The sequence below is a fragment of the Canis lupus genome, chromosome 27, assembly GCF_003254725.2.
Source record: "Canis lupus dingo isolate Sandy chromosome 27, ASM325472v2, whole genome shotgun sequence".
In the NCBI taxonomy this organism is placed as follows: Eukaryota; Metazoa; Chordata; class Mammalia; order Carnivora; family Canidae; genus Canis; species Canis lupus.
Window position 1 is genome coordinate 42,998,520 of NC_064269.1, and position 20,369 is coordinate 43,018,888.

Sequence of the window (20,369 nt, forward strand, 5' to 3'; positions counted from 1 at the left end):
AAATAGTCCGTGTCTCCTTCCCATTGGCCAATCTTCACAAAATTTCCTTAACCCTATGGAAGGAGTCCTTCAGTCCCTCTGGCTCTCTGAGCCCAGGTTCTGGTTCTTTCTGCTCTCCTTTTCTCCACCCCCATCACGCTAAAATCACTCAACACTACTGCGGCTCTCTCCACTAAAGATGAACAACGGATCATCTTTCATCGCATGGCAACCTCTTAGCTCTATCTCCCCTCTGCAAAGCATGACGGGAGTCTCTCCTCTGGTCCTGCCTCCGTCTTCTTTTTTTTTTTCTCTCGTCCCCTTTTCCACAATTAAACCCTAAATGAAGATCTTCCTAGCTAGGGTTGACTTAAGGATGGGGTTTAGCGACCCACGGCGACGCTCCCATCAGCCTCCCAGAAGGGGCGGTTTCCAAAGAAAACTACAGCTCCCATGAGGCATCAGGCTAAAGCAACCACAGAGCATCACGGAAGTCGTAGGCTCCCTTCTCCACAATCCCTTTCATTCTTCAAAGGCGAAGACTACAAATCCCAGGGAGCCCCAATACGAGCACGCCTGCGCAAGAGCCCCGAGAGCGGGGTGGGGGTGGGGCGCCCCGGCGGCGGGGGGCGGGGTCCGAGAGGGCTGTGTGGAGGCTTCAGAGTCCCGGCGCCATTTAGCGCGGAGAGTTTCCCCGGCGGACGCGGCTCTTCACCCTCGGCCACTCTGCACCCCCCATCTTCGGTGACAGAAGGCGCCTGGTGGGGGTGACTACTCTTTCCACTCCCTGACTCCCTTCACCCAGTCCTCTCGGTCTCCCCGACTCTCGGCCCAGAGAAGCAGCGGAGCTCGGGCCCCGCGGTGAGCGGCCCTCCCCTCCCCACCGTTCCCTCCCTCAGTCAGCCCCCGGCACCGGCCCGGGAGGAGACGGGGGTTTGCCAGGCCCGGGGCGGGCGGGGAGGCCTCGGGGAAGGGGGGGCCCGCTCCTCAGGCACCGAGGCTTCGTCGCTTCGGCCCTTTCCGTCCGGGCGATGGGCGCCCTGTGAGACTGTCCCCCGAGCTGGGGGCGCGTGTGGGAGGAAGCGACCGACCGACCGACTGACCGACCGGATCCCCGGCCGGCCCTCCTCGCCTCTCTCGGCCCCTCCCACTCTGCTCGGCTCCCGGGCCGCCGCCGCCCGGCAGTCGGTGCTCGTCCGTTCTAGGCGTCGCCGCCGCCCCGGGGCCTAACCCGCCCGGCTTGGGCAGCGGCGGCGGCGGGGACCTGGAGCCGCCGCCGCATCCGCCTCGTCCCAGTGCCGGCTGCCCGCCCTGCCCCTCATGACTGCGGCGCCCCTGCCGCTCCCGCCTTCCGGGCCGCCGCTCGCCGCAGGATGGATGCGGACCGTGAGGCGCTAACCCCCGCCCGCCCGCCGACGAGCCCGCCTCGTGAGCCGCAGCAGCCGCCGCAACTGGGTCCCGGGGCCCGCGTCGCCGTCGGGTCGGCTTGTCAGTGCTGAGTGAGGAGCCGTCCGGGTGCACCGGAGCCCGCCGGGAGCCCCGCAGCGGGACCCGCACGCCTCGCCGTCCGCCGGGCGCGGCCCCTCGCCCTCCCTTCGTTCACAAGTTCGAGCCCGCTCGCCTCGCTCCTGCGGACCGACCATGTCTGGTGGCGCCGCAGAGAAGCAGAGCAGCACTCCGAGCTCCCTGTTCCTCTCGCCACCGGCGCCCTCCCCCAAGAATGGCTCCAGCTCCGACTCCTCGGTGGGGGAGAAACTGGGCGGCGCGGCGCCCGACGCTGGGGCCGGCCGCACGGAGGAGTACCGGCGTCGCCGCCACACCATGGACAAGGACAGCCGTGGCGCGGCGGCGACCACCACCACCACCGAGCACCGCTTCTTCCGCCGCAGCGTCATCTGCGACTCCAACGCCACCGCGCTGGAGCTGCCCGGCCTCCCTCTGCCTCTGCCCCAGCCCGCGGTGGGGGTGTCGGTGGCTGCGCCGCAGAGCGCCCCGCCGGAGCCGCCGCGTGAGGAGACCTTGACGGCCGCCGCCGCCGTGCAGGTAGCCCAGCCGCCCCCCGCCGCTGCCGGCCCCGGGGAGCCAGTCAGCTCAGGCCCTGCCGCTGCCGCTGCCGCCGCCGCCCCCAGCAGTGCCGGCAGAGATCGGCAGGCGTCCCAGCCCAACCATGTGGGGAGCAAAGAGGAGCCTTCGGCGGCCAGGAGCGGCAGCGGCGGCGGCAGCGCCAAGGAACCACAGGAGGAACGCAGCCAGCAGCAGGATGATATCGAAGAGCTGGAGACCAAGGCCGTGGGAATGTCCAACGACGGCCGCTTTCTCAAGTTCGACATCGAAATTGGCAGAGGCTCCTTTAAGACCGTCTACAAAGGTCTGGACACTGAAACCACGGTGGAGGTCGCCTGGTGTGAACTGCAGGTATGGATGGCCCCATCGCTTACGGTGGTTTGGAGCTACGTTTGGCTCGACTAAGCCAGTTACTCCAATTCCTCCTTTAAAGTCGTTCTTTTAACCGTTCGCTCCCGCGGCGGGCAGGGGTGGAGGGGAGTGAGGGGTGGGGGGGGGTGTGTGGAGGCCAACTTTGAAAAGAGATTGAAACTAGAATTTGGGGCATGTACCTACGTAGGATAAGAGTTACTGGTAACCAAAGAGGCTTGCCACTTAGGGAAGGAGTGGTGAAAATCATCTTAGTACAAACGCGTTACCTACTTGTTATTGTTTTAGTGTCTGGCAGGAAACCCGGAATTAGTGGGAAAGTTTCTGAGTTAGGAAAGTACAGTCTTCTTGCCCCGTGCGTTTCAGTCTTAGCAGAGGCTCTGCACTTTTGAGCTGCTGGTGTGTTACATGCGAGTTTCCATCCCCGAGATCAGGCTGTACTTTTCAAATAGGAACGACTTCGTTCCTCAGTGACCTTACTTGGGATATATCTTAGTTGGTGATTGCACAGGCATTTAACATAAACCATAGAAAAGACTTTCTTCTCTCGATAAATGCTTTGGGACTAGAAAGGTACAATAAGTGTTTGATATTGTTCTACCTAATGATGCTTAATTAAGCCTGTTGGTAGCTGGTAGTTTTCTGACAGCGTTAATTAAAACTAGTATGTCTTGGGGATCCCTGGGTGGCTCAGCGGTTTAGAGCCTGCCTTCGGTCCAGGGCCTGATCCTGGAGACCCGGGATCGAGTCCCACCCACATCGGGCTCCCTGCATGGGGCCTGCTTCTCCCTCTGCCTGTGTCTCTGCCTCTCTCTCTTTCTCTCTCTGTGTCTCTTGTGACTAAATAAATAAAATCTTAAAAAAACAAAATAAAACAAAACAAAAAAACTAGTATGTCTTCAGCCCATTCACTATCCCCTGAATAGTACACGAGCCCATGTAAACTTCTGTAAGTGGTTTGAGAGTTGTAACATCACTACGGTTATTGTTATGAAAGGTTTTTAAGCCAGACTTTTTCCAGGAGTCCAAAGGACTCAAATGCTTTGCTTTTTTAACGTCTCGGGGAGGTTTTCATGGTGTAAATAATGGTGTGTCATTCTGGTTGACAAGTATATTCTACGTTTAAATAGCTAGGTTTGGGTAACTTGTTGCTTGACCTATAGCAGCTTGATTGAATGTTGTCCTCATCCAGAAGTGAACGGAGATTATTGGAAGAAGCAGAGTTCCACTGAAAAAGTCAGTTACATTATAGACGAAAAATGCTGATATTCTTGTCAAGAAAATGGACCTGAATGGACTAAAATAGGATATGAACGTTACTGAATATTCTAGTTTATTTTATCCATAAACTAATATGTCAGTACTTTGTCACCCTACAAATGACCAGGGCCATATCAAATGTGAAGGGAAGTTAGCATGTGGAAGGAAGTGAACTTAAAGACTGACAAGTTCTTTAGGAACATAATAATTTCTTAAGTTTTACAGCAAATGATGTAGAACTACTAAGGCATTGTGAAATAAAAACTATTTTATGGCAGTTTATATTGGGTGCAGACGTTTTTTAAAAAGTCTCGTCAAGCCATAGCCTTATTCTTATTGGACAGTCCTCAAAAACTGATTCCTTTTGGTTTACAGGCAAAAATTCCATTTATACACTTTTTTCTTTTTTCTTGGTACAGGGGTGCCTATTGCTGCTGATCTTGGATTTTATTCTTCTGTTAAGGTTTTATTTGAATAGGTGCTTTTTAGATAAATTTTATTTGGTTACCTTACTTTCTTAAGACTGGACCCAAGTAAATGTTGAGCACTTTATGGATTGTGTTAGTTTCAATTATTTAACTTTGAAGACTTACAGAATATAATGTGTGTTTTCCTTAATCACCTGGATTTTTTTTTTTTTTTTATGATTTTATTGATTTATTTGAGAGAGAGTGTGCCAGGACACAAGGTGTGGGGGAGGGGCAGAGAGAGGAAGACAAGCAGACTACCCTGCTCCCCCAGCAGGGAACTTAGTCTTGGGGCTCCATCCCAGGATCCTGAGATCAAGACTTGAGCCAAAGGCAGGCACTTAACCAACTGAGCCACCCAGGCACCCCTCACCTGGAATTTTTTGATAGTTTATTTATCTTGAAATTAATGATACAGTGGAAGAAATCAGTTTGTCTGATGTCATAATAATTTTGTCTAAGCTTCTCAGTTTTTCTTTGAACTCATGGCTTTTCTCTGTCTAGGCATGGCATGGTCAAATTAAAGAGTATCTGATACCTTATCATATCACCATATTATTTTTAAAGCAGTTCAGGATTTGACAGCAGAACCAAATACATCCTAGCTCATTGAATGGTACCCTAGTTTAGGAACTTCCATATGTCATTTGACCCTGTTTGTACAATTTTTCATTTTGTTTTTTGAAATATGATTTTCCTAGCCTTTATAGCAGTATGTCGGGTAGTATTTTTGGTTTCTTGACCAGGATATTTGCCTAATAACCTATTCATTAGGTGACTGAGTTTTTGGATACAAATTAAAGGACTAGTCAACGGATTACTGAAACATTGAAAAGAAAGGAAAGCTTTTTCACTAAAAGTATATATCTAATATACATATTTTTCTATAGGAAGAAAGAAATATTCAGTTATTGAGTTAAAAACCTTAGTGTATTAAAATTGGAAGAAATTATTCTGCCTGACTACTTGATAAAGAACTTGAAATTACAGAGCAGGTAAATGACTTGCTTAGAATCGTAAAGAACAAATTTTAAACTGGTTAGGATCTGATGATTTGGGAAATGTTAAAGCATTTGTTAGTCTCGTACATGGCTAATTAGTGCTTCTCAAATGAGGCTATTGTATTTTGGTGTGAAAGTCACTGTCAGATTTCTTTAGAATTCTGTAACCATAGCAAATTCTATTCTTTGGTTTGGATGTTGATTTTATCAATTCAAGTATATAAATAGACTTTTTGGGACGGAGAATGAGTGAATGTGGTATACAAATCAAACTTGTTTCCATCAAGCTAATTTTTAGAGTCACAATATGCATAACTATTAAAGTAAGTATTAATTCCTAATAAATAATATTAAGTAATACTTAATACCTAAGATACCAAGGATCTTAAGTACTAACTTTAATCCTTTAAGATACAGATTTCTTTGCTTGATTTTGTTAGGCAAATGACATGCCTTAATTTTAATACTCAGTTTCTTTGTTCAGAAAATGTTAGTGCTGGATTTTGCAGAGTTTATATTGCTGTTCTGTGGAAGGAGATTTAAGAAATGTAGCATAATTTTCTTAAGAAAATGTATTTATACTGAGATTTGTAAATGATTTTACTTTCTTTAGTACTTTTCTCCCAAATTGCTTCTAAATAAAGTTCACATGGTAACTTGATATATTCGCTTTGTACATTGATAAGATTGTTTCCAGTTTGGAAGGGAAAGTCAAATTTTGTTTAACCTGCAATATTCCTAGTGCTTGGCTCTGGCTTTCTCCCCCACCCCCTAAGTAAATTAAGGGTCATATCTCATCAAGAGCATAGGATATATTTTTGGGACTTAATTTCCTTTTTTTTTTTTTTATTTTTAAGTTGAAGTATAGTTGACGCACAATGTTACATTAGTTTCAGGTGCACAGGTTTAAATTAATGTTTTCATAAAAAGTTTAGCAGTGCTGCAGAAATGTGATGTGGTTCTGTGATTAAGAAACCGTAACTTCTTTCTTTGCTTTAGTTCTTAAAATAACTCCTTGAACTGAATCTTCCATTTGAATATTGATAGCTTTTTTTGCCTTTATTTTTTACAATTGTGCCAAATTCCTTGTTTTTCAGGATGAGAATCTTCAGTAATTTTCAGTCCCAGGAACAAGATTTCCCGGAATAGTCTGCAGGTTTTTTTTTGTTTTAAAGTCTCAGAGTTAATGATGAGTATGGGCAACATTGAGATAACACAAGTGTAACTGCTATGCAAATTAAAGAATGATTGGTAACTTGCTTGAAGTAATCCTTTTTTCCTACTAACAAGACAGTGTAAAGACAGGATAATTTTGGTTAGGTAATATAATGATTTAAAATATACATAAATTTATTGCTGTAGGAAGTAACCTTTGGGGCAGAGATAATGAGAATTATATCAAAGTTGATTTTTCAATGATTTTTTCTTACTTGGTGTCAAAGGTTTAAATGTTTTCTATTTACTTTTTTTCTCGCATGATAAGTATCACAGCTGTTCCTAGTGAAGGGTGTTTTTTGTGTAAAACAAATGGGGAATCTGTTGTATGGTGATTGAGTTCATTTCTTGATTATCTAGGTTTTAGTGCAAGATCCTGGTCATTTGAAAGTCATTCTACTTAATCTCTATGGAAACATTCAACTAAAACTGGGCTCTCATTTTTAGCAATTATTCTAAACCTGTTGTTTAGGTTTTCTAATAGCTTTTCAGTGTTTTAGATAAAGCTGTAAAAGTAGCAAGAGTGGTTATGTTCAAATTATACTTCCTGAAAATGTTAGTATAACATGAAAAAATTCATAATAGCTATTAGGTTTTGTGGTAACAGCTCTTTATATTTACTTATGTAGCATCTTGCATTTTATTTTTCTTTCTTTCTTTTTTTTTTTTTTAAACAGGACCACTGTAATGTGCAGGAATAGGTGAGACTTACCATGCGTGACCTGAATTTAGATTTGAAGAGGGCTTTATTTTTCTGCAGTGTAACAGTCATTAAGAACTTAACTGCCTGAATTCAAATGCTGACTCAGCTAATGATTCTGTCACTTTGGGAAACATCTGTGCTAGTTTCCTATCGATAAAATGGAATGTAATAAGAGTACCTACTTCATAGAGTTGTGACTATTAAATGAATTACATAAATATAAAACATTTAGGACAGGGCCTGGCACATAAGTGTTAACTATGATGATACATCAGGTTTTTAGACTGTTTTTTTTTTTTTTTTGAGGCTGTGAACATTTTGTTTGATTTGTCTATATTCTTGAAAATTCATGTAGCAAAACTCTTATTGTTGCTTATCATTTTTAGGGGGAACTTTGGAGTTGGAACATATTATCATCAGTGCTTTGAAATTCTTTAGCTTTGCCTGTATTCTGGCCTAACTTTGTAATTTCATGACCTGTCACTATCTCAGATGCCAGACTTTTTGAATTTGCTAAGATGTTTTTCCTTTTGGGATCATTCTTATAATATTCTTCAAAATAATTGGAAACTGTTTATATTCTTTGGCTACTTTAACTAGTCCTTGAGCACTTTGAAGATATAAGTAGATTCTCAGTGTACTTTAATAAATACTACGTTCTTTTCTAAGTTAGAAGTAGTTGTAGATCTTAGAGTTGTTTTATCCATACTCTTTTCCTCTCTTTGGTCCACAGCAGATTTTCTAATCTTGTATTTGGAGAGTTCACTGTAGTATAACACAATACTATGTAATGGAAAAGACCTCTAAGGCAGAACATTTGAGTTCTCTGGTACTCCGTTTTCTGACCCTGAGTAAGGAATTTAATTTGTAATGCTGATTTATTAGTAATATGACCTAACTGGATTTTTTTTTTTTTAAGATTTTATTTATTTGAGAAAGAGTGAGAGCTAGAGTGAGAAAGAGAGTACAAGCACATACAGAGGGAGAGAGAGCAGCAGATTCCCCACTGAGCAGGGAGCTTGATGTGGGGCTCGATCCCAGGATCCTGGGATCATGACCTGGGGTAAGGGTAGTCACTTAGAAGACAGACACCCAGGCACCCCGACTTAACTAGATTGTTGAAGATAACTGAAAAACTGTGTGAGGGTACTTTGTGAAGTGTTACAGATAATGAAAGGATAATGGTGCTTTAAAAAAAAATCCATTTTGAAAAGGTTTATGTTGTCACTTGTTACAAATTGGGTTGTCTATTTTGAACTTCTTAAAGTTGGGTTTTAGGACATGCAAGAGAAAATTAGGGAAAAGGCACTGGAATTATAATGTTTGAGTTAATAAGCTACATTAGAAAGATAAATTGCTTTGCTCACAACTTTGTTTAGCTCTGGGAAAGTTAAAAAGCAAAATTTTAAAAATCTGGAAGAGAATAGCACTCATTCATATTCTAGTATTGACATAGATTTTTTCTATCCCCACCTTTTCCTAATTGATCTCAACTGGATTAATCCAAATAAAAATCAGTAAAGAAATAAAGTTCCTAGTTAGAAAAAAAAATTGGTTTTTAGGAACTTTTTGGTTTTTCAGTTTTAGGAATTTTATCAAATCTTAAGAAAAAGGGGAGCAGATTGAAGAGAAGTTGCCAGAAGCTCTTCTTAAGAGTTTTATTATTTGGGAGAGGGTGGTGTCTTTATCAGGTGGCTTACTTAATATTGTGTGTACTTATTAAAAGATTGGTTATTTGATATTCTACATGAGTGGAATGATGTCATTAATTTGCTTTGTTCTGTAATTGACTTACTCGATCATATCTCCACCTTAATTTATATTAATTTAGATTTTTCAGATAGTCTTTTTTTTTCTTTTTTTTTTTTTTTTTTAAAGAGGTGGGGACAGAGGGAAAGAATCTTAAGCAGAGTCCATGCCCAGTACACAACTGACCTCACAATCCTGAGATCATGACCTGAGCTGAAATCACCAGTTGGACGCTTAACCAACTGAGCCATCCAGGCACATTTCAGATGAGGTTTCATAAAGATTTTATTTTTTGACATTGTGACGTGAATCTTGGTATTGTAAGATTGACATATTAGGTGTGCTATACTAAATGTGCTTAATAATTTTTAGGAAAGAATCCTCAGTTAAACTGTCATCACAAGCAGATACAGTTTTTCGAGGAATTCAAGAATTCTTAAGAAATTTAAGAATTTAGGATTAATTTAAGAAAGAGTGTTTAGAAATCTACTTGGTACAATCATCAGATTAGTGAAGAAAAACCACACTAATTATTTCTGTAGAAATAATTGCTTTTATGCAGCCAAGGTTCAGCTTCTCAGAGACAAGTGATTTCTTTTTTGTCAGTATGTGCATGGTGGATGGTCTTGTGTTACTTAAACACAAACTAATATATAAACTAAGCAGTGAGAGGTGAAACTAATTAGTAGATCAAATCGTTATTGATATGCTTGGGATAATAAGATCACTTTAATGGCTAATAGTTTTGTGTTAAATAACCTGATATATCCATCTCTGTGTGGATACTCTCCTTATTTGGACTGGTAAGTCATTGTGGATGAAAGTAAATTTGGGAAATTCACAGGTCATCTCTTTGACATGCTGAAGATATCCTAGACATCATTATCATATTTATATTTACATGCTCTTTGAATGCTTCACACACCTCTCCCACACAAATACTCAACTATAGGAAACGGAGAGTAAACAAAAGGATTTTAGGTAGATTTGCATAGTAATAATAGTGGAGAATGGATTTAAGGTGTACAAGGGATATGTAGAGTTTAGTTAGGGGTACGAATATGAGACCTCTGCAGCCTGAATGAGGGCAGTAGTGGTTAAAAGAATCTTTAAGTATTTTGGAGATAAAATATGCAGAGTTTAGTGATGAATTGGCATTTGGAGGAAAAATAAAGCACAGATAAAAGGGTAGAGATAGATGATTGTGCTGTTAACTGAGAGAATAAGAATTAGGGGTTTTGTTTTGGGGGAGGGGAAAGGCTATGGAGATCTATTCAGTTGACATGTTAAGTCTGAGGTACTTGGGATACCTCCAGAAAGAAGTTCAATAGGCAATTGTCTTTATCAGGTGGCTTACTTAATATTGTGTGTACTTTCTAAAAGATTGATTATTTGATATTCTTCATGAGAGGAACATTACTGAAGCTCATTACATTACTGAACCTCAAAGAATAGGTTCAAGGTAAAGCTATAGATTCCCAAATGTCTGTTAGTCATAGCTGAAATAATGCAAGTACATGAAATCATCCAGGGAGAGGATATATCTAAATACATAGAGATGGAGGAAGAGAGAGAGGATGATAATTTTCCCAGGGCAAAATAGGAATAATTAACAAGTGGACAGAGGATAAAAAGAGACCAGGGGTTGGGCTAACTAGAACACTGGAAGAATGGCAATATCAAGGGAATAAAATTTTAAGAAACGATTATAGTAGAGAAATCCAATTTGCATAGTAGTAATTTTGGAGAATAGATTTTAGAAGGACTAGAAAAGAATTATAGAGATTAGTTAGGCTTTGGAAATTGTTTATTGCATTTGGGTATTAAGTCATTAACAGCGAAATTCAGGATTATCTAAGAGGAGATATGAGCAAGGGTAGATGTAAGTCACCGATAACATCCTAGATATATGTACTGTTTGCTAGCCTCCTGTGGCTATTTAACTTAATTAAAATAAAATTTTAAAACTCAATTCTTTGCACTAGCCACATTTCAGGTACTCAAAAGCCATGTGAGTGTACCATATTGGATGGTACAGATATAGAGCATTTCCATCATTGTGGGGAGTTCTATTGGAACATGCTGTATCTAGATCTTGGGTAGAGTTGTGTTTTTTTTCAATAGCTTGATTGAGATATAATTTGCACATCATAAAGAATATAACAGTGTGGGGCACCTGGGTGGCTCAGTTAAGCATCTGACTCGATTTTGGCTCAGGTCATCATGATCTCAGGGTTGTGAGATACTCTCTCTTCCTTTGCCCCTCTGCTGCGCCCCCTCCCTCCCAAAATACACACACAGCATAGTGCTTTTATAGCTTAAGTTACATATTTTAAAGATGTATGTATTCTGTATTAATAAAAAATTTTTTTGGGGGGAAAAGATATGCAAAGGATGTTATCACAAACTCAAATATATGTGCAGAATTAACAGATTTACATATATCACGTTATGCTCCAGATATTTGGTGATCTTACAATTTCAGAATAGAGGAAAATTTGTGGTGGATTTAAGGGAGTGGCTGAGGAAGGTTAAGAACTAGAGATAATAAGAGTAGGCTATTTCTTTAGACAAGTTTGAATGAGTATGGGTCAAGAAAGATTGGCTAAGTAGAAGGTATGATCAAGGATGAGATGGATAGATAAGGAAAAGGTCTTTAAAACTTGAAACACTGAAATATAGTATTTGCTTACTCTACTTCATTATCTGTGTTAAGGTTCTGTTCTAAGCTAATTGTTTTATTTTTGGTTATTCTTTATGAATAGTTAGGTTTAGTCCAAATAAGTTTTCATACTTCATGCTATTTATTAACTAGTGTCCAGATGAATACTTACCAGAATACTCTTTGAAAGTAATGTTTTGATTAAAGTGTTTCCCTTCTATAATCTCTGGCTTTCTTGTTACATTTATGTAATAGTGTGGTGATATATACTTTACTTTATAAGTGAGCATCTCTGAAATAACCATCTTTGTCACTTGAGGAAACAGCCAGATTTATTTATTTATTTATTTATTTATTTATTTTTTTAAATTTTTTATTTATTTATGATAGTCACAGAGAGAGAGAAAGAGAGAGGCAGAGACACAGGCAGAGGGAGAAGCAGGCTCCATGCACCGGGAGCCCGATGTGGGATTCGATCCCGGGTCTCCAGGATCACGCCCTGGGCCAAAGGCAGGCGCCAAACCGCTGCGCCACCCAGGGATCCCAAACAGCCAGATTTAAAATAAAATTTTATCATAGGAAAGATTCTGAGTTACTATACTGTTTCTAGGATGTGGTAAAAATGCGCTTTTCTATAACAAAAGCCCTAAATACTGCGTACCTTTCTTCAGCCCCCCCCCTTTTTTTTTTGCAAAATGTTCCTTGCTAATTAATCTGGAAAAGTGTTAATAATCACTAATACCGGAACGCCTTGGTGGCTCAGTGTGAGTGTCTGCCTTTGGCTCAGGGCATGATCTTGGAATCCTGGGATTGAGTTTCATTTTGGGATCCCTGCAAGGAGCCTGCTTCTCCCTCTGCCTATGTCTCTGCCTCTCTCTCTGTCTCTCATGAATAAATAAATGAAATCTTAAAAAAAAAAATCACTAATACCTAGCTAATAAGAGCCTTTTTTTTTTTTTTTTGCAACAGGCACAGTGCTGTTTTACTTATTAATAATTTAATTATTAAAGAATTATTTGTAATTCTCATAATAGTATAAGGCATATGTTTTCTTAATTTTATATCTGAAGAAACTAACTCAGTTTTAATAACTTATTTAATTAAGATCATGGCATATTTTATTTTTTCCACTGCAGAATGCTTCAGTTAAACCAGGAAGAAGAGTTTGAATTATTGTGGAATTCTAAGTCCTTTTGCTCTATTTAGCAATTATAACTAATTCTTGAGCATCTTATACCTTTACTTTGACTTCATGAAATAAATCTTTATTTAAATGTTCTTTTAGCCAGTATTTATATGTAGATACTATAAGGAGGGGGAGATGGCAGGGCTTTTTAAATTAACTTTTATTGTGTGTTCAGAGTTTTTTAGATGCTATTTTCATCCATTGGCTATCACAGGATGTTCTGTTTACATTTAAGTATTTAAGGTGAAGCAATATTTCTGTGGTCTATGTGTATCAGATTTCCTAATAGAGACAAATTGAGTGGCTGTAGTGTTAGGACGATTTTTGTCAGTGCTCTTTAACAACTTCTATGTATAAATATTGTTCATTTTCAAGTATTACATTGTATGTAAAAATTAAATTTCTAAATTCCTAAAGTTGTTAGGTACCGATGCTACTTTTTACTTAACCAGGAAAGCAGAATTAAAGGATATTGGAGTACTTAATGAATAGATCAACATGTTGTTACTGTATAATTAACAGAGGACTTAGTTTTATTTGTGGAGATTGAAGTTTTAACTAGTTTAGTTCTTGATACTGATGATATGAATTGACCTTTTTCCTTGATTTAAAAAAGAATCTTGTTACTTTTTTTTCTTCACTGTGTAGTTTGACATATTACATATGCTCTTGAGAAGGATTTGGCTCTCATGTATGAGCTACAGATAGAAAGCTCATTTAAATTACATAATTATGTTTTGAAATCTTCTGGAATGTTTAATCAGCATTGTTATGGGAATAAGATGTTAGCTTACCTCCAGTAAGATTTCCAGATAAATGAGATTTTCTTCCTGAAGTATCAAGACTTTGTATTAATTTAGTAAAACACTTGAAGTGTATCACTTGATATTATTTGCCTGTGTAATACACCAGCACAGACTAATAAGCATATCATGCCATCAGCCTGGATCCCTGTATGTTCTTTAGACTAAAATGGTTCTTTGAAGTCAGTCAGTTCCGCAGCCTGTTATACCAGGAGTAATCCATGCTTAGGCACATAAGATCTTGCCTCAAAGTATGGCAGATTGTTCAAAATATTCTTGTTTTGTTTAGAGTAACTGGGTCTGTAGGGGTTTTCAGCTTCAGCTATATAGAGTACAAATCACCCATCCGTCTTTCATCCCAAGCATAGATTTAGGCTTTCATTCTCTTTTCCTTTAAGGTAAGTTGCATTATTTTGGTTGTTCAGGATGGGGGAGACTTTCCAGCCAGTGGCCCTCATTCAGGGCCATTTATTTTAAGTCTGTCAGAATTTCGAATAACAGTAAACTTAAAAGGGAAGGTCTTGGAATCTCCACACTTACCAAAAGCCTTTTTTTTGCATACTTCTACACACTTTCTCTTAGGTCAATCCCACTTAATATCATTGGTAGGGATACTTTTATCAAGTCAAAAACAGAGTCTGCTCTGTACCTTCTCTGTTCGTTTCAATTACATTACTGAGAAGCATCACTCAAGTGATTCTTCCCAGAACAAAGTAGGTGATGCCTAGGTGCATTGCTCTTTTCTGCCTAGACAAAAAAAAAAAGCCACCAGCAATTTTTTAATGGTAGACTCTCAACTTAAATATTTGTTCTGCCTGACCAAGCATCCTATTACATAGAGGTGCTAGTTTAGATATTACTTTTGGTAACATAAGTGGAGGGGGCAGGGCATAATGATACTCTGCTGGGGAGAATCTTGACCATTTTCTATCCCTTTTATAAGGACAGAAGTCAAGCGTCCATATTTGCCAAAAATGCCACTATTACATAATGGCTTTCACAGATCTTACTGAATAATACTCTACTTGAGTATTTTATTTTAATGTTTTAAACATCTATCATCCTTAACCCTCTTCAATATGTAAAAATGACTTAACAACCAGTACTTAGCTATTACACAATAGGAACTTTTTTCCTCTTTATGTGATAGATATACTAAAACCTCAAAAAAACCTTTTTACTATGAAATACTTAACAGTTGTTCCAGATTGGGCCAGAAGCTGCCTTTTGTGTCCTTTTTATTAACATGTCCCTGTCGTTTTGGATGATGTCCTTATTTTCTGCACAAGATGTTCTTTCCCCACCCTGGCCCTGGACCAGCCGTTTCTCCAAGGAGGCAGGTCCCTTATAGTATAGAATGGAATTCAGAAAGCAATGTCTGAGTTTGGATGTACTCATGGATACTGGGGCATCACAGTTTCCAGATTTTTAAGTGAAGAGTTAGGAAGTATTTATATGTATACATGAGTGCGTGTGCCTCTGTGTATATGTATGCATATGTATATATTTTAAATATTTTATTTGAGAGAGAGAGCAGTGCAAGAGAAAGAGCACAGGAGCCAGGGGGGAGAGGCAAAGGGAGAGGGAGAAGCATGCTCCCCATTTTAGCAGGGATCCCAGAATCCTGGGATCATGACCTAAGCCAAAGGCAGACGCTTAACCAACTGAGCCACGCAGGTGCCCCTGATTAATTGATTTTCAATAAAGGTACCAAGGTAATTAGTGAAGGAAAAAAAATTTAGCATCCAGACTGAGATGTGCAGGTGTAAGTTACACACTGGATTTTGAAGACTTAGTAAAAAACAAAGTTAAAATATTCCAATTAAAAAAATGATTACATGTTGAAACAATCATATTTGGATATATTGGGTAAATATATTTCATCTGATTCTTTTTACTTTTTTAAATGTGGCTACTTGACAATTTAACATTGCATGTATAGTTCACATTGTTTCTCTTGGCCACCTCTGACCTAGACTATGTGTTAAAATAAAATGCTGTAAAAGAGCTCATGCTATAGTAAATTAAGTATATTACTTCCTTTAAAAAAATGTTAGCACCTTCCTTTTTGTGGTTTCTTTTATTAGTACCCTTTACAAACCATAATTCTTTTGCTGTTGCTGAACAGAGAAATTTGGGTTTTTAAAGTCTTTTCTGTGGTGCTTTTAATATCTGATTATTTTATGAAATTGGCATTTTAGTCCTTTAAAATTTTATCTTGTATTTTGTTATTTACTAAATGTCTGTATCAGAAATACTTCTTGTGGTCTTGTTCTTTGAGTATTTTAGTTGTTGCTAAGAATGTTAGAAGTCAGTTTTTATTGCAAATATCTTGAAATATTTGGTAAATACTTTTGTCTATTTTGCATAAACTGCTAATACATGTTTAGATGTATACTGAATGTGTAAACTTGCTGCTTTATTTATATTTTTAAATTATTTCTGGCCATTGTGTCTCCTTAAACTTGTTAACCAACTTAGTGCCCATATTCATATTTTAATGAAAGTGAGAAAAAGGTTAAGTTGATTTTTGATATCTTTTGCTTATGAAAGAGATAGTATTTGTAGTTCAACTATTTGTGTTAACTTTTTCCCTAAAGAGTTGATTCATGGCCACGGTGAATAAGGGTGAAAAGATTAGTGAAAAGGGTACAGTAAATAGGGGTGTACAATAAAGGTGAAAAGATCAATGAAAACATCTCTAATTGCTTAATTTTCATAAAGCTGTAAAATACCTTTTTTTTTTTTTAAGATTTTATTTATTTATTCATGAGAGACACAGAGAGAGGCAGAGACATAGGCAGAGGGAGAAGCAGGCACCATGCAGGAAGCCTAATGAGGGACTCAATCCCAGGACTCCAGGGCGTGATCCTGAACCGCTGAGCCATCCAGGCGTCCCAAGTTGTAAAATAGCGGAGATGCCAAAGCTGTGCTTTTCTTCTCTCCTCTCTCCTCTCTCCTCTCTTCTCTCTTCTCTCTTCTCTCTTCTCTCTTCTCTCTTCTCTCTTCTCTCTTCTCTCTTCTCTCTTCTCTCCTCTCTCCTCTCTCCTCTTTCTTTTTCTTTTTCTTTTTCTTTTTTAGCAGTGCTTTTCAAAATCTAAATAGTAATAATCACAGAAGCTTCCTTCCCTTTTTGTATAAGGTTTGTTTGATAGTCATTGTTTAGAAAATGCTAATTTGATTTTGACTCTGTTACTGGAGTCGTAACTTATTTCTACCTTAGGTTTTGTAACTATCCTTAAATCACACAAAATAATTTTGAAGAAAGAACTTTATAGAAGTAATATATTCTCATTGTAAAATAATTCTTTTCCTCTAATTAGGAAATTAGAGGAAAAGAAATCTAAATAAATGACCTGCATTGAATCCCTGTAACTGGAGATAAGTCTTGTTACCATTTCTAACAGTCTAATTTCTCTTCGTGATTTTTGTTTTTATAGTGTGATCATATTGTATGGTGATAGTTTGCCTGTTTTACTGCATAGCAAAAGCATTTTCCTATTTAAAAATTTGACCTATTTAGATCAAAACAACAAATACTGTTTGTATTCTTTAATCCTAATTGGGGTATGTGTTCCCCTAGTTTTGATTGTTCTGTATAGTGGCATAATTTGCCTGATTTACCTCACAGAAAAACACATTTCTTATGTTAAAAATAAGAAATTTTAGATAAAAATATGTATTATTTTTTGTAATTGTTTTTTGAGACTTTGTACTACTACTACACATGCAGTTGTGACATCAGTTTCAGAACTAACATTTTGATCTTAGAGTGTGTAACACTTGAATTCCTACTTGACTATGTATTTTTAATTCTCAAGAGAAAAATCAGTTAGAATGTTTGGCCCACAAATTGCTAACAATTAGTTACAACTGTCTAGTAAATTGGTCATTGATGCATTTGGTGATTATCAACAGAAGTTTAAAAGTCATGGTTGATATATTGCAAAACTGATTTTTTTCACTCTCACCCTTTGTTCAGAAATTTGCAGAAAGTTCATTCACTACCTCTCATGATTTTGGGATGGTCAGAATATTTTATTTTATCATTTTTAAAAGATTTTATTTATTCATGAGAGAGGCAGAGAGACAGAAAGGCAGAGACATAAGTAGAGGGAGAAGTAGGCTCCCTGCAGGGAGCCTGATGTAGGACTTGATCCCAGGACCCTGGGACCACACCCTGGGCCCAATGCAGACACTCAACCGCTGAGCCACCCAGCCTCCCGGTCAGAATATTTTTATTTTATTTTATTTTATTTTATTTTATTTTATTATTTTATTTTATTATTTTATTTTATTTTATCTTATTTTATTATTTTATTTTATTATTTTTTATATTTTATTTTATATATATTTTAAAGATTTATTTATTTATTCATGAGAGAGAGAGAGAGAGAGAGGGGCAGAGACACAGGCAGAGGGAGAACCAGGCTCCATGCAGGGAGCCTGACGTGAGACTCGATCCCAGGACCTCAGAAGACGGTGCTAAACTGCTGAGCCACCGGGGCTGGCCCCGGTCAGAATATTTTAAATCAGTAGTTTGCTTTTAGAACAGTGTTACTGTACTGGTACAGTTTTAAAGAGCCAAGTATTAGTACATCGAAAATTCTTTGAGGAAGGTTGATTTTGTATATTGACTAAACTACAAGAGAAAATGCCTTAGTGTGCTTTTTCTACTTCCTACCCCTAGGAAGTCCCCCCTCCCCCCCCAGTAGAAACCATTGAAGTCTGTTGGCAGTCACAATACTTATACTGTATGCAGTAAACACCCTTGCAAGACTATCCGCAACCTGATCACACAAGAAATGATTCACCACACAGTTGCCAGAGGAGAAGGAAAAAAAAATTAACAGGCTTGTTTTTGGGGATAAAGGAGAGAAATAAAGATTATACCTAATTGATGAGTGTCCCATGGGCAAGAGCTGAACTAGAGATGTGTTCAACTAGCAGCAGCAGTTGTGGAAAAAGTACAAGGCAAATAGCTCTCTCCATTAATTTACTTCTGTAGGTTAATTTTTTTAATATTCAAAATATTTATTATGGTTTTCATTTATAAAAATGTATATTTTTAAAGGGGTGGGAGATTGTTAAATACTTCATACTAGGCAGACCTTGTTATTAAGAACCCCTCCACTGTAGTAACTTCCTCCAGTTCCTACATTCACAAGTGCAGGGTACGTATATAAATATCCACGCACACACATCCACATACTGCCTCAAGAGCTGGGAAGACTCAGAGTTACTGGCCACACTACTGAGCCTCTGGTGGATTCATCCAAATGGCTCACCAGGAGAGCAACTGGCTCAGTTCCTTTTCTCCAGTCTCTCCCTTTACAGAGACTGAGAACCCAAAGTCATAGAGTTACATCCGACTTGTAAAAGCAAGAGGCTTCTGTCTGAGGATGAGGATAAGCAAAGTGGGAAAAAGGATGAAGCTAAGAACACCAAACACTTTTAGCTGGAGTTGTCTGTCACTGCAAGAGGTCAAGGGACTAGGGCAAGATAACTTAAATCTTCTTCCTTTATTTAAATTGTGTTAAGTCTATTCTAGAGCATGCCAAAGATGTTTTTAAAATATAGGAAATTCTTAATGCATTTAAAGGGAGTTACTTCCTAGTTGTTTTTTACCCCGTTCCAGAAGCAATATATACTTAGGGACATCTTAAAAGACAGAAGAATAGAAACCAAAATAAGCCCACTAAAGTTCTGTCACTAAAAGACAATGCTAGTGTATCAGTTGGGAATATTTTCCTTTTCTCTCTCCCCTAAAATGGGTTTTATATTTATTCAACCAATATTTATTAAAGTCTATGTGCATGGTACTGTCTTAGTTGGCAAGTAGAGGAAAAAACCCTGCCCTCAGAGAACTTATGTTTCTGCTGGGATCATGGGCGTGTGTGTATGTATAATTTTATTAATGATAATTTTATAATTCATTGGAATGTAGGAATTAGTATAAACATTTTAGCAGCTGCGTGATAGTTCCTTATGCAGAAACACCATAATTTACCAATTGTTATTAAGTTATATTTTCTCTTATAAATACAGTAGGCATGAGTCTTATCTGTAAGATTGTAACTGTGAAATATATTCTCATTTTACTAAAATTTAATCTATTGTGACCTTACCTAATTGTGTTCATCATTATTCCCCTGTACAATTACTCCTCCCCCCAGTCTTTGGATAGCTTCATATATTCATATATTCTAGAACATTTATCAGGAAAGGGCTTTCCAGTCTGCTACCTACACTGCTTGTCAATGACATGCTATTTATAGCATGCCTGAAAAGTTCTTTCCAAGGCCAACTTATGGAGAACAGTGAGTATCCTATGCAGAATTTTCTAAAACAAAGTTCTTGCTGTCTTTGTCTCTCTCTTAACCCCACCACACCCCCATCCTCTTCTTCCACATGCCACTTCCAGTGGGATTAGGGGCAGGGGTATTCATCTTGATCTGGATGAATCCTCTGAGTCCAGTCCCTTCTTTTCCCCCAGTTTCTACCGTCATTCTTTCCATCCCCTCCCTCTCTAGTCTAGTCTAGTCTAGTCTAGTATAACTTCTAGTATAACTAGCTGAACTTCTCTTTTTGGGCCTGGAGTTTTTCAAACAAGCCAGATGAGGAGATTGTCTTCTAATTGCTGGTTCTGAAATAACACAAAAGATTTTGGAGTGGGGGAAAGGAATTTACCTATTGCCTTGTGAAAAAAACACAAATTAATACTTGAGATTTCACTATTTAGACCTGTTTTTTTTTTAGGATTAAATTTCAGAATGTAATTATTGGTTTCTAAGGTTATGAACATTTAAATATTTTCTACAATCAGATTGTTTCCATAAGGTATAAACTCGTGTATATTTTCAGTGCCCCAAGTGAGAGCTCTTTTATTTATCAATACTATAATCTTAAAA

The 20,369-nt window shown here is 38.9% G+C and overlaps 1 protein-coding gene and 1 long non-coding RNA gene across 28 annotated transcripts in view; both read left to right on the top strand.

The window, feature by feature from the left end:
• Nucleotides 1-624: 624 nt before the first annotated feature.
• The window catches only part of WNK1 (WNK lysine deficient protein kinase 1), a 150,508-nt gene continuing 130,763 nt past the window's right edge, over nucleotides 625-20,369 (top strand). For all 27 annotated transcript variants that reach the window (XM_025461714.3, XM_025461695.3, XM_025461697.3 and 24 more), the window contains exon 1: nucleotides 625-2,394. In XM_025461714.3, coding sequence (XP_025317499.1) covers nucleotides 1,621-2,394 — 774 coding nt within the window. In that variant the 5' untranslated portion in view covers nucleotides 625-1,620. The remainder of the gene's footprint in view (nucleotides 2,395-20,369) is intronic.
• Nucleotides 2,539-8,804, top strand: LOC118352472 (uncharacterized). Its single transcript, XR_004809644.2, has 2 exons — nucleotides 2,539-5,463; nucleotides 6,238-8,804. It is a non-coding gene; the product is annotated as an uncharacterized LOC118352472 (long non-coding RNA).